Here is a 13,237-nt window from a genome sequence, read left to right on the forward strand (position 1 = left end):
TCAAAGCTACAGTCCTCATTAGTTGCCCTTGTAATTGGCCATCTGTGATAGAAAATTATTCCACTTTTAATCCCATCAATATAAACAGAAACAGTGAATACAGCCATTAGTGTCATGTACAATAGTCTGATTACATTTTGTAATATGTTCCCAAAGATGGGTTGTGTATTTGACGGTCACACACGTGTGATGCGTAAAGTGACAAAACGTGAAGCACTTAAAGAGCAACTGTCCATTTGATTGCCCCAGTCGTTCACGTTGAGCCAGTCTTCCTACCTTGTGCCCAAGTGTTCCGAAAGCAGCTGAAGACAAATCTCCTCCTGAACCTGAGAGTAGCTCATCTTTGGGCTGTGTGTGGAAATCCCTCAGAAGTCGTTCTCACACAGAGAGGATTTTGTAAAGCAAAATCATCTGTGGGATCTCTTGTAAATGCTCATGCCAGCACTTCCCTCTCCCCTCTGATCTCGCTGAACCATAATGGGTCGGGGGAGTGCCTGGCAAGCTATTTCCAAATGCTCTAGAGGTGACACTGATAAACCTCTCTCCCTTTCCAGGATCAGTGACCCAGAGAGGCCACTGCCACTGCTGGTCTGGGACTTCTCAGACTTAACTGAAGCCAGGCAGGGACACCGGATGACCGCAGCACTGCCTTAGCCAGGCTTTCCCCTTGCCCCTTGGTTCCCTCTCCAACAGCAGCTGCCGCTGCTTGTGCTCCCCGAGCAGGTGGGGTCTGGCCAGAGTGAAAGGGAACAGCTCCCTTAGGCCACTCCTGCCTTTTGGTCCCCCGGCTTAGGGCACTCTTCTGGGGGAACTTAGATGTTTACTCCACTTGAGGGACTATTTAGCAACAATGGGCTCTTTGGTTCCCTAACCAAATAGACTGACAAGACCAAATTCTGTGGCCAAATTAGGAGCAAAGTTTGTTCCCAGATGCCTCTGAGTATCTCTCCCTCCAGCCTTCCATGTCCTGATAGCTCATTTCCCCACAGCCAATTTGCAGTTCCTTTAGGCACGTTTCACTGAACATCCTGTGTGGTTTGAGTAACCAGAATTTACAATTGTACACAGTTTCCGTCAGTGATTGGAAGGTAATCTTTTCATCTTATGTTTTAAATTAGCATATAATAAAAAGATATGTTTTACATAATTTATCTTTAAAAAATTATTAAAAGCCTATTTTGTTCGTTACTTCTCAAAGAAAAATACCATGCATGTAGATATAAAAAGGCTCATTTCCTCTACTAAGTATGTACTTTCCAGACAGTAACCCAATTTTAGTTTTATGCATGCAGCTGAATCACAATTAACAATCATATTTTAATTTTGATAAAAATCATGGCCATTTTTACGTTGAGCCCATCAGCTGGTATACATTTAAGTCCTTGATTTTGTGTAAGTCATCAATGTAGTTTGCAGGTTTCTCTGTGAGAGAAGGGGCAGCAGTTGAATGAAAGAAAGGCTAAACTATAGTTTCTGGGGAAAGATGGAAATCTCAAAGGATTTGGGGGACTGGGGCCTGGGGACACTCTCCCTTCTTCTGTTTGGATGTTTGTCTTTGTGACGGGAAGGACACCGGTATTTATGAGGGTGTCTGTGTAGAGGCACAAGAAAGGAGAGCTACTAGTAAGTGACCCCCTTGCCCCCTCCCCAGGATTGGGTTCTGCGGGCCATGGCGGAGGGTGGAAATTGGGCAGGAAGTGAACAAACACCGCTCCCTATCCGAAGTGGCTTTGTCCCGCTTTTCTCACAGAAGAGATTTACCCTTCACCGTTCTACAGTATAAACTGTAAATATCTGTTCTTATATTTTCCCTGAATGCAGTGCTAATGAAAGCAAAGACCAATCATCAGGGGTGAATTATTTAATACAATAATGTTTTAATAGCCGAGAAGAGACACAAATAGTAGAGACGCCAGTGGCTAATGGATTTCCCTGGTAGGAGATAAAAGGCTGATTACACAGCAGAGCAAGTGAAGACCTGGTGCATTAATGACAATTTACAGGTCAGCTCACTTACAGAAGTGATTGAAAACACACCATCTGTTTTCTAACTGTAGGTTGATAACTCTGATTTTACAGACGCTCAGCGTCTCCATCAAGAATTGTTACTCATTTGTCTCTCTGAGCCTTGTTTGGCCCCACAATATTTTACTGGCTGAACCCCCAGATTCTTTCCAAATCAGTTTCTAAATTGAATGGATTGATAACTGTCAACCCTGGTTCCATTCAGCCTTTCTCTGCCAGGTTATATAAAAAAGCCCTAATGCCCTAAGACAGCCATTGTATATATTGGATTAACTCTTTCTGATGCATTTACTCAGATACTATTTAGGTACCATCCTTGAGAGAGTTGAGAAAATAGTCACTCAAATAATCTCCTGTGTTCTGTAGTTCAGATCTGGAACCCCAGATGAGAAAGACTGTATCATCAATTACTGCTTCCCAAGTTTCTCCCACCTCTCTTTTTGTTTCTCCTTCTCCCTCTTCTTGCTTCTGCCTGCCTTCCAGTTCCCCATCTCCATGTAGGCACCACACACACACACACATACACACACACACCCTCCCTGTCTTTCTCTCACAAGGGCAAAAAAGGGGGATCCCAGGTTTGGCTTCTACCCCTGCCCCCTTCCCCATTTCACTGCTCTGTATCTTCTGTAATAAATATGCAGCAGAGTGCAAGAATGACATGTGAGGGCTGTGGAGTGACACTTCCAGGTTTAGGTCATGGCTCTGGCACTCTCTAGCTAGTGACCTTGTCTAAGTCCAACTGTTCTGTGCCACTGTTGGCTTATATGAAAATGGCGGTACTAGTAAGACCTGCCTGAAGGAGATGCTGTGAGAATTAAATTATTTGGCATACATTAAGCATTTAGAGCAGTGTCTGGCACATAGAAAGTCTACAAGTAAAATTGCCATTATTGTAATTATAGGAGATTGTTGGGAGGCCAGGCAATGTGATCCTCTTCTTGAGACTGTGAATTAAGCAGGGCTTTGTAATTTGTAGTTGGACGGGTGGAAAGAAAAGAAAACATTGTCAGGCCTCTTTTGCTGCCTATGTATTGTTGGCTAATTGAGTTCATTAATTGAACTCAAAATTGTTGGATACCTGCTATGTGCTAGATTAGTGGTTCTCAAAGGGTGAACCATAAGCTCAGCAGCACCAACTTCAGTGGAACCATATTGGAAATGCAAATTCTCAACATCCTCCCCAACCTTCTCTGAAGATGGGGCCAAGAAATCTGTGTTTTAAGAAGCCCTGCAGGTATTTCTGATGGGCTAGAGTTTGGGAACCACTGCCCTAGATGTAAAACGTAGTCACTCTGCTGGGCTCTGGGAATATAAATATAAATGAGATCCTGTCCCTGACCTTCTGGAACATACAGTGTAGTGAGAGAAACAGATTTGTACACAAGAGCAAGACTAAGGATTCTGAGAGGAACAGTGCAAACGCAGAGCCACAAAAGAGGGGGCGGCCGAGTCTGTGTTTGAGGAGGAGGGTTTGGAAAGCATTCCTAAACAAGTGATACGTGAATTAACCCTTAGAAAAGGACCAGAACTTTTCCAGTTGCGAGTGGGGAGGAAAGGTATTCTATGGCAAAGAGCGCGCGAGCACTTGGTGCTGGGTAGACATGCACACATTCCTCAACTTTTAGAGAGCAGCTCCTGGAGCCGCCTGGGTGGCCCAGTCAGTTGAGCGTCCAACTTCAGCTCAGGTCATGATCTCACAGTTTGTGAGTTCAAGCCCCTCGTAGGGCTCTATACTGACAACTCAAGAGCCTGCATCCTGCTTTGGATATTGTGTCTCCCTCTCTCTCTGCCCCTTACCCACTCATGCTCTGTCTCGGTCTCAAAACTACACATTAAAAAAAATTTTTTTTAAAAAGCACCTCACCTCCTGGAGAGGAGGGGTTTTGTGTTATGTTCGCTGTTGGATTCCCAATGCCTAGAACATGCTCCTGCCTCACAGGAGGCACCAGTAACTATTTGAATGATCAAACACAAAGGTCCTGAATTTTCACATGTTTAGTTTTCGCTGCAACATTTCTTCTCTCCATGATATTAAAACAAATAAAACAAACCTAATTGTGAGTTCTCTGCTTCAAAGCATTGTATCTCTAAAAGAAATTAGCCAGTGACCGGATTGTTCATTTAACACACTGTATATTAAAATACGGGTTGGCAGTGTGAGACTATCACCTTTAAATCTGCCAGGGTAGCTCAATGAAGCACAGAGCACTGGCCTGATACATCCTTATCTTGCACCTGCAACTCTATCCAAATGGACAAATTATTGATGCTTCTTATAAACACACTGGTCTTCACAATAGAAACCATGACAGGTTCCTCATTAAAATGTGAAGAACAGAATATCCCTCGCACATACTTCCTTCTGCTTTAGTTAAAATCAACTCTGCATATAAAATGATGGGGTCTTGTGCTTTTCTGGTCATGCTCTCATATGTTACCTGATGCCAGATGCTCACTCTTCTTTCTTCTGTACTTCATAGCGTCAGAAACGTCCCCAAGAGCATCTCTGCATCTTCACATTGACCACCACGACAGGTCTGTTGCCGATTCAAAAGAAAGGACTCATGCCAAATTAGACCTCAGTACTGAGATCTCCTTCCTTTCAGAACCACTTCTAAGAGAGCCATCCTGCGGGATTTCTTCCCCAGCATCACTGCGTACCTAGTCTGGCTTCATGAACCCTGTTAGTTGCATCCCTGGCCAGCTTGCTCTGGCCTCTGATCTGACAAAGTGGGAAGCTCCTCTAACCTGTGTTCCCAACCAAGTAGACCAGAGATCACAGACCTTTTAGAGGACAAAGGGACTTTGGAGATCACCTTTTCTATTGCCTTCTAGGAACACAACCCTTCTAAACATTGAACATGGACATGGTCTATTATGTGATGGATGGAGAAATTAAAATATATAACAAATTTTAAAGCTAAAGCTGACGTGAATTTTCCTTTACCTCTCTTATCTCCAAATGCAATCTTTTAGATAGAATTGGGATTAAAAATAACCCCCAAATTAACTTAATAAATGAAGTGATGTTTTAACTTTTCTCTATTTGATCTCTGCGGTTACTGCTCTCCAGCAATACTTTTTTGTTAAACAAGCAAGCCTTCCAGTGTAGGAGAACTATGATCACAGAGTAGATTTGGCTGAAGACTTGCTTGAACGGGTTTGAGAAGCATAGCCAATTTCACATCATAAGGCAAGTATTAGAGGTGTTAATTACAAGTCATTTCTGCCTGGACCTCAGTTTTCACATCTTTAAAAAGAGAGAATGGGATTCCAAGTCTTTCAGGGGTAGGATTCTATTAAGTTTTAGGTCTTTCCCTCCAGAGCAGCATTAAGGAGCTAAGGAAGGGCGTGGAGGAGGGCTGAGGGCAGAGAACACGCAAAGCTCACTCTACTTCTTATACGCACACACACACCTCCTTCCTTCACGTGGTTCTCATCATGTCTAGATGCCCTTTGTTTCTAGGTGCATATTAGAATTAATTGTGTTACCAGTGATAAATAAGCAGTGGAAAAAATAATACCAGGTGATTGTATAACACCACTGATAATAAGAGGTTTTTAAAATATACTTAAGTTTTGTGTTTTTGTAACTTTAGAAAAAATACGGATACGGTTTTGAATGAGTGTGACACTTTTTAGCACCTTATATTTACAGATTACTTCATCTTGTTAGTCGTGCACAGCTTTATTATCTGCAAACTTATTATCTCTGCCAGGTATTGGGTCAATAAGCACTGGGTTTACAGAGGGAATATAGCTTGATATGGTTATTCATTAAGACATTTTAAAGACACATTAAATAACAGTAGAGTTGAGATAGAAAGGGGAACAGAAGAGCACCTGGGTGGCTCAGTTGGTTGAGCATCCAGCTCTTGATTTTGGCTCAGGTCATGATCTCACAGTCATGAGATTTAGCCCCATGTCAGGCTCAGAGCTGGGTGCATGGAGCCTGCTTAAGATTCTCTCTCTCCCTCTGCCCCACCCCCCATGCTTGAGTGAGAGTTCTCTCTCTCCCTCTCTCTCTCCCTCTCTCTCTCTTTCTCAGGAAGGGAGGAAGGGAGGGGAGGGAGGGAAGGAGGGAGGGAGGGGAACAGGGATATGTGAGATTATCTACCCATGAGATTCCAGGCAAGAATTGACAGGTTTTACTTGAAGGTTATCACCCTGAATCCTACTGCCTCTCTCCAAATATTGTGAACCTTATGGATAGAGCATTGAGCTGGATGCTTTTGAACTTGAAAACTTTGTTCTTTAAATTTTATCTTTCAATTCATCCAGTGCCTCAGTTTCTCTATAAAATATATAGTTTTAAAATTTCAATTCTTACCCCAGGAGCATCTTTAGAGTTAATATTTGTGGAAAGAAGGGTATATTTATTAAATACCTTGCACTTCAAAGACATAGTTGTTCTAAAATAGGGTGGAATTACTGGCTTTTAATACTTTGGCTTCTCATAAAAAGAGACCTCTAACATCCATGTAGCATGTAACACACCAGGAATTCTAGGTGTTCTTCACCAGTTTCACTTTTTCTGTTTGTCTTTCTTCATTTCTTTAGTTTATATTGGTTCTGGAGGAAAAGGTTAGGGACTACAGTTTTTGTGAGTTAAACTCACAGCCAGTGGTCAGTGCTGAAGCTAGTATTAAGTGAATGCAGGCCATTGGTGGGCAGAACATACATTCTTGGCATATTGAGTGCATATAGATTGGAGCCAAGGATGGGGACAGAATTTCATAAAATCCACCATGGTGTAGATAAGATTTTGGTAAGCTAGTTCATGCAGGAATTAGAAGTCAGTGAAAACACTGACCCCACATCATTTCATCTGAGCTAATGACTTCATTTATCTAAACGTTTCATTTGTTTCATTTGTTTTATTCTATGCCCTCATTCATTACTACCTCAAAGTCTTTCACAAAAATTATCTTTTAAGAGGTATTTCCAAGTTTAATTAAACATAGGAAATATAAAAATTGAGGTTTGGTCTGCAGGGGAAGGGTAAAAGTTCCAAGTTCCAGGGAGATTACTTGATGGCTTGAAAGAACCTGGCTGCAAAAGGGCCTCATAAAAGACATAAACATCTATTGAACAGGTTATTGTTTGTCCATAGAGGTTTGAAAGCCAGAAGGAGGTTTCAAAAGCCATTACAAAGTTAATAGGAAGCTTGCAATTCTTGGTGGTTGAGACTAACAGTGAGTATAGGACTGTGTTTACAGGTAAACACTACCTATGCTACGGACAGTAAAATCTTTATGAAGCCCAGAGTGCCATCATTAGTAAGGACGAACCAAAAAATGAGGAGGGAGGCAAAAAGAGAGATACACTGAAACTTTACGTTGAAAAATAATTTATGTTCCAAGAATTCCCGTTTCCTAGATTTTGTGTAAGAGTAAATTTTAAAGGTATAGGAGATTCATTGGCTCTGTTTTGAAGTAGAAAAGTTAGAAACTATTTCATTTGCATACATAGAAATGTGATCTTGATAAGAGAATAATGAGACACAGTATGTTTGTCTTAGGGATCTACAGACAAGTGAAATAGAAAGCATACAAACTGTGGATTATAGGTGAAATAGATTGCCATGATTATGGACAGTATGAACAAAGAATGACTTTACTAATCAGCAATGTATTTAATAATAAGCAATTCAAGTTAATTGCAAAAACATAGTTACCATTTTCCCTCAATGGTAGTTTCCCAATAAAAATTATGTATTAAATTACTCAGTCTATTGTGTGCTAAATTCAGAAAATTAAAAGTAACTTCACTTGCTGTTTGTATGTAGCTACCCAATTTTTGGTGGCTGTGAGAGAATTCACTTACTGTGCCATTTAACTAACAGCGATATTTGGTAACCACTTCAAAGTAATTCTAACTCCTCTTATATTCTTGTTTTGCAGCTTGGCTCATCCTCTTCTGTGCCTTTTACATCTATTTTTTCTCAGCTTTTTATGACTGTTGTGGTTCCTCTCATTATTGGACAGGTAAGGTCTCCCTCCAATTTCATCTATTCTTTTTTTGTGTGTGAATCAAATTGTGAATTCTCATGTAATGTCAGGACAACTGAGGCAAAAGATAGCCAGAGGAAGAGACAGTTAAAAGAAAATATAAGACCGTGAAACACAAGGTTTCATCAATCACAATATACCCATATTTTTATTTCTTTATTTAATATCAATCTGCTTTGCAGAGAGCTTTATATAGGGATGCCTGCACAGAATCTTGATTGTTTTAATTTATTATCTCTGCTTTGTAACTACATAGCTCGCTTAAAAATACTTAGTAAATCATTTCCTTATTCTCCTTCTGATAAAGTCTCAGCACTTATGACTATTGTTGGGGAAAAAGCATCTGGCTGGCTGGCTTCCTCACAGCTCTCTTCAATAGCAGTGATCATACTTGTGATCATGTAATTAATAAAATAAACATTTAATTCTATTAGCTCTTAAAATTAGATCTTAGAAAATTTCATTTCCTTTGTCATTCTTATTGAATTAGACTAATAGGAGAAATCCTTATATTTAACCTCTTATAGCAAGTTAATAATAAGCACATAATTGAATTATAACATGCAAATTTAAAAACACTGTAATGGAGCACAGAATTGTACTACTAAAATGAGTGAATCTCAGTGAATCTCAGGAAAACACTGTATGTTAAAAGTACAAATGTTGGTTTAAGAGCAACTAGACTCTAGTTCTTAGTTCTACTTTTTATTTGCTGTGTGACCTTGGGCAGGTCATTTTATCTCCTTAGCTCCAGGTTCATAATTTATCAGATTATATAATGATAGTACCTATCTCAAGGAGTTGTTGTGAGGATTAAATTAAAAGTGGATGCATAGAAAGTTTTCACCATAGAGCCTGGCATCGTCATTTTCAAATTCCCTGTCAATACTAAACAAGAAGCAACTCCTTGAAATATTAACCGTAAATAATTAACTATAAATAATTTGAAATATTAACTATAAATAATGTGTTACATGTACAGACATGTAATATTTACACACTGTCTTAGCTAGGTTCTCTGGGAAACCGTGTGAGACACAGGTTTCCATGCAGGAAGTTGGCTGGGGGAATACCCTTGGGGTGAACACCTTTGGGAAAGTAAGAAAAGTAGGACGGGGAGGAGGTGCAGGATGATGTAGTTCCAGCAAAGGCCTCTAGCTGCTCTGATCCCTCAGAGTCATCCTGTCTAAGACAAGAGTGCCCAGTCTTTATACTCTTGCACTGACTAGGCATTAGGTACTTGCTTCCCTCCACTCCCCGTCAGAGGTATAACCTTGAGAGAGTCTGCTGTCTTAGCAGCAATTCCCATAGAGGCACTCAACTGAGATCTTTGGGACAACCAACATGCCCTGCAGATATGGGAATAAACACTTCAATCAAACGTACAGCATCCACTACATGCCCCCATTTTTTTTTTTTTTAACTTTCATGCTATACTTAGAAAATGGACTAAGTTTAGGGTTAAAGGGAAAGACTTAAAAGTAGTCGAAGAATACCATTTAATTAAATATAGAATGAAGGGTGCCTGGGTAGCTTAGTTGGTTAAGCATACAACTCTAGATTTTGGCTGAGGTCATGATCCCAGGGTCGTGGGATTGAGTCCTGCTACAGGCTTCACACTGAGCATGGAGCCTGCTTAAGATTCTCTTTCTCTCTCCCTCTGCCCCCTCCCCTGCTTGTGTGCTCTATCTCTCTCTCAAAAAATTAAAAAAAAAAAAAAAAAAAAAAAAAAAAAAAAAAAAAAAAAAAAAAAATATATATATATATATATATATATATATATATATATATATATATAATGATACTTGGAAAACTACTTCTCCTACAGTGCTGCTCACGTCACAGGTATTCTGGATAAATATTATGTCCCCTGCCTAGCCCAATGTGGGGCTCAAACCCACGAACCATGAGACCATGACCTGAGCCAAAATCCAGAGTTGGCCGCTGAACTGACTGAGCCACCCAGGCTCCCCTCCCTCGTTGCTCTTTATTGTAGCACCTTGATTCTTTTCTTGACCTTTGCCACAATATATACTTACCTTTTGTTTGCTTGTTAACTGTTTGTCTCCTGCATTAGACTATAAGCTTCCTGAGTACAGGAGCCATATTTGTCTTGTTTACCATTACATACACAGACCATAGGCACCCAATAAATAAGTGTGGAATGGGTGAGCAAGGGAATGAATAGGTGAGAGTTTTGTGATCAGTAAGGGAAATGCTGTCTTATAGAAGCATAACAGAACCCACCTGCCCTTCTCAGCTCTAGAGAGTTCAAGCTGTGGATACTGTTAGTTTAAACCCATACTTGTTTTCTCGGTTCTGAAAATAATTCCATATAACCTGAGGATCATATATTCTTTTCTTAGTGGATCTTGGAAATATCTCTGTTAATAAATGTTTGGCTTAAAACATATGGACCAAAAAACCCTTTGTCTATCTTCTAGTACCACAGTCCTTTAATGGCTTTTTTCAAAGAGGAAAACGTTTACATATACCTGCCCACCTCTTGTATTCTAGTCTTAGGAATTAACAATCACACCCCCAGTCTCCAGCTTTAGTAGCCACCCTGCCTCCTCTTTGTCTGTACATCCTCACTCCCTTACATCCAGGCAGTCACTAAACGTCTCCATTTCTGCCTCAGAAATCGTTCAGTCTGGCCTCTGGGACCTCATTCACACTGCCAGAGAGGATGCCACCACTTTGTCATCTCTCATCTAAATTATTGCACTTTCAGAGTGTCTCTCTGCCCTAAGCCTCTTCTGATTCCCAACCAGTGTCTTCACTGCCTCCAGGATAACCCTAAAAAACAAATCAGATTATCTTGTTCTTCTCCTTAAAAACGCCCATTCCTTGTGTGACTCACAAAACCCTTCACAGTCTGGCCCCACCCTGTTTCCTCAGTGTCACCTCCCACCATCCCCTTCGTGATGGCACGTCCCGTGCCAGGCCACTTGTGCTCCACTCTCTCACCTGCTCATTCCCCTTCACTGCTCTCTGTTTTTCAAAGGCTTATGGTTCCCATCTTTTCCACCAGCAAACTGCTATTCATCCCATAAGACTCAGTATATAGACGCCTTCTGGTGTGCAGTCAACCTGCTCCAACTCCCCTGATCTAGACTAAATGCCAGTTCTCCCATTGTACTTGATTCATAAATTCATCAGGAGAGATTATAATTGACCTGTGAGCTTCCTAGAAGCAGAGACTCTATTAGTATATTCAATAGCTAGTATACTATATATACTAGTATAGCTAGAATACTAATATTCAATATTAGTATATTCAATATACTCTATTATTCACACTCAATAGTACGGTGTGAGCTGTATAAAAAGATTGGCTGAAAAAAACTTTGAACTTACCTTCATGAAACCCCCGGCAGCTATTTTACCTAGATCTCCAGCTCTACTGGAGAAAAACACATAATTGGTCTCCTCTTGTTTCAGATTTATGACCCCAAATTTAAAATGTCACTTAACACTTCCTAGAAATCCTACTCTGCTTCTTTACAAGATTATGTCACCCTATCTTCTATTTTCAGGTCTCTTTTACTTCCCCTAATACTCTTCCACTTGCCCATTTCACTTGGGTTTCACTGACCTTTTGCTTCTGTTTCTCAAACATGCCAACTTTGATCCTGCCTTAGAAGCTTTGCACCAACTGTTACTTCTGCTTGGAATACCTCACCTTTCACCTTCGCAGAAAGACCTTTCCTTACCCCTCCTCCAGTGGCTGCCTGTTCACAGCAGTCACTCTCATATCATCCTACTTAGTAGGGATCATTATCTCCCTCTTGTTGATTTGTTTATTGTTTTTGCTTCCTATTTATCTTCTTAAATAGAATATAAGCTCTGTGATACTGGGGACATTTTCTGCTTCTTTATCTCTGTATTTGTTTGCAATCAGTTGATTCCCCTGGACTTTGTGATGTGATCTTTGAGGATCTTAGAAAGGCTCATATATACTTCTTCAGAGGAAGTAGCTGAGGCAAGGTGGTCTCATTTCTCAATTATAACTAGAGACGCCACATTATGAAAGTAAATATTTCTATTTAAATGAGATTTTTATCATTTTAAAATTAGTCTTTTTTAATCTAAATTTTAAAATGAGATTTTTATCATTACCTTTTAAATAAACAATGGGAAGAAGAGGGAAAAGAAAAAGACCAGGAAGGGTGAGTTGAAAATATTTTCCTTCAACTTTTAGTGATGATAAAACTTTATCATTTAATTTTTTACTTTTTATATTTCTGAGAGTTAATTTAATTTTATTTTGTGTGTATGTGTGTTTTCTCCATACAGTACTTCTTTTCGGTTGAAATCATTATTGACTGACTGCAATATGTCTAGAAATAAATACAATGGTGTTATTGTATATTTCTTTTTTCTTTATAAAACCTTCAATACATCTAAATCCCTGTGACAAATACTTATTTCATGCATTATATTGAGAGAGTTACGAATAAATGTTAATGAAACAGAATACCCACCACCTCTGAAAAATACTTTTCAAAACAGCACACTAAACCCCATTTTTTTTCTGTAAACTTTTGAGATTGGCTTTTCATAGTCTTTGGCTAAAGCTGAAGGTAATGTTATTAATGCTAGTAAAACTTTGTACTTACAAAATTATATTAGATATGAACTATTTTCATTACTTCACTTGAATGGCTTTGAGAGAAAAGAAGCTGTTACATTATGCAGTGGGATATACTGGTAAACAGTGTTGTGATAGAAACATCAGCAAACTGGGACTTGGAAATAAGAACAGCCATTATTCACCATGTACAGGCCCTGTTTCTGAGACATTTGTTTATTTAATGACTTAATCCTCCCTGTGACTACTACTATATCCAGTTTACAGATGAGGCACAGGAAAGTTAAGGAATTTGCCCAAGATTATAAAGAAGCTCCAAAGTCTATAACTTTAACCATTATGCTGTTGTTTCCTGAGGAGGCAGAGGTGATATTCCTGCTCATATCCCCCTCACTGACCTTTTAACATTATATGCAAGTTGTTTGGGCTCTCTGTGCCTTTGTTACGGACTGTAAACTGAGCAGGATAATATCTGCACAACTTCTCTCGTGAGACGGAAATTAAATAATACTTAAGTAGATGATGGGTGTTTACTGTTCCCATGTATTTTTATTGTTTATGCTTTTTAAGAAAGTATACAGATATTATTCTTAATCTACTCAAT

General features: G+C 39.6%; 1 protein-coding gene across 2 annotated transcripts in view; it reads left to right on the plus strand.

Moving 5' to 3' along the window:
* Positions 1-13,237, plus strand: part of SLC10A7 (solute carrier family 10 member 7) — a 250,502-nt gene that overhangs the window by 190,801 nt on the left and 46,464 nt on the right. For both annotated transcript variants that reach the window (XM_042935361.1, XM_042935362.1), the window contains one exon: positions 7,932-8,015. In XM_042935361.1, the coding sequence (XP_042791295.1) occupies positions 7,932-8,015 (84 nt within the window). The remainder of the gene's footprint in view (positions 1-7,931; positions 8,016-13,237) is intronic.

This window comes from Panthera leo, chromosome B1, assembly GCF_018350215.1.
Source record: "Panthera leo isolate Ple1 chromosome B1, P.leo_Ple1_pat1.1, whole genome shotgun sequence".
Classification (NCBI taxonomy): domain Eukaryota; kingdom Metazoa; phylum Chordata; class Mammalia; order Carnivora; family Felidae; genus Panthera; species Panthera leo.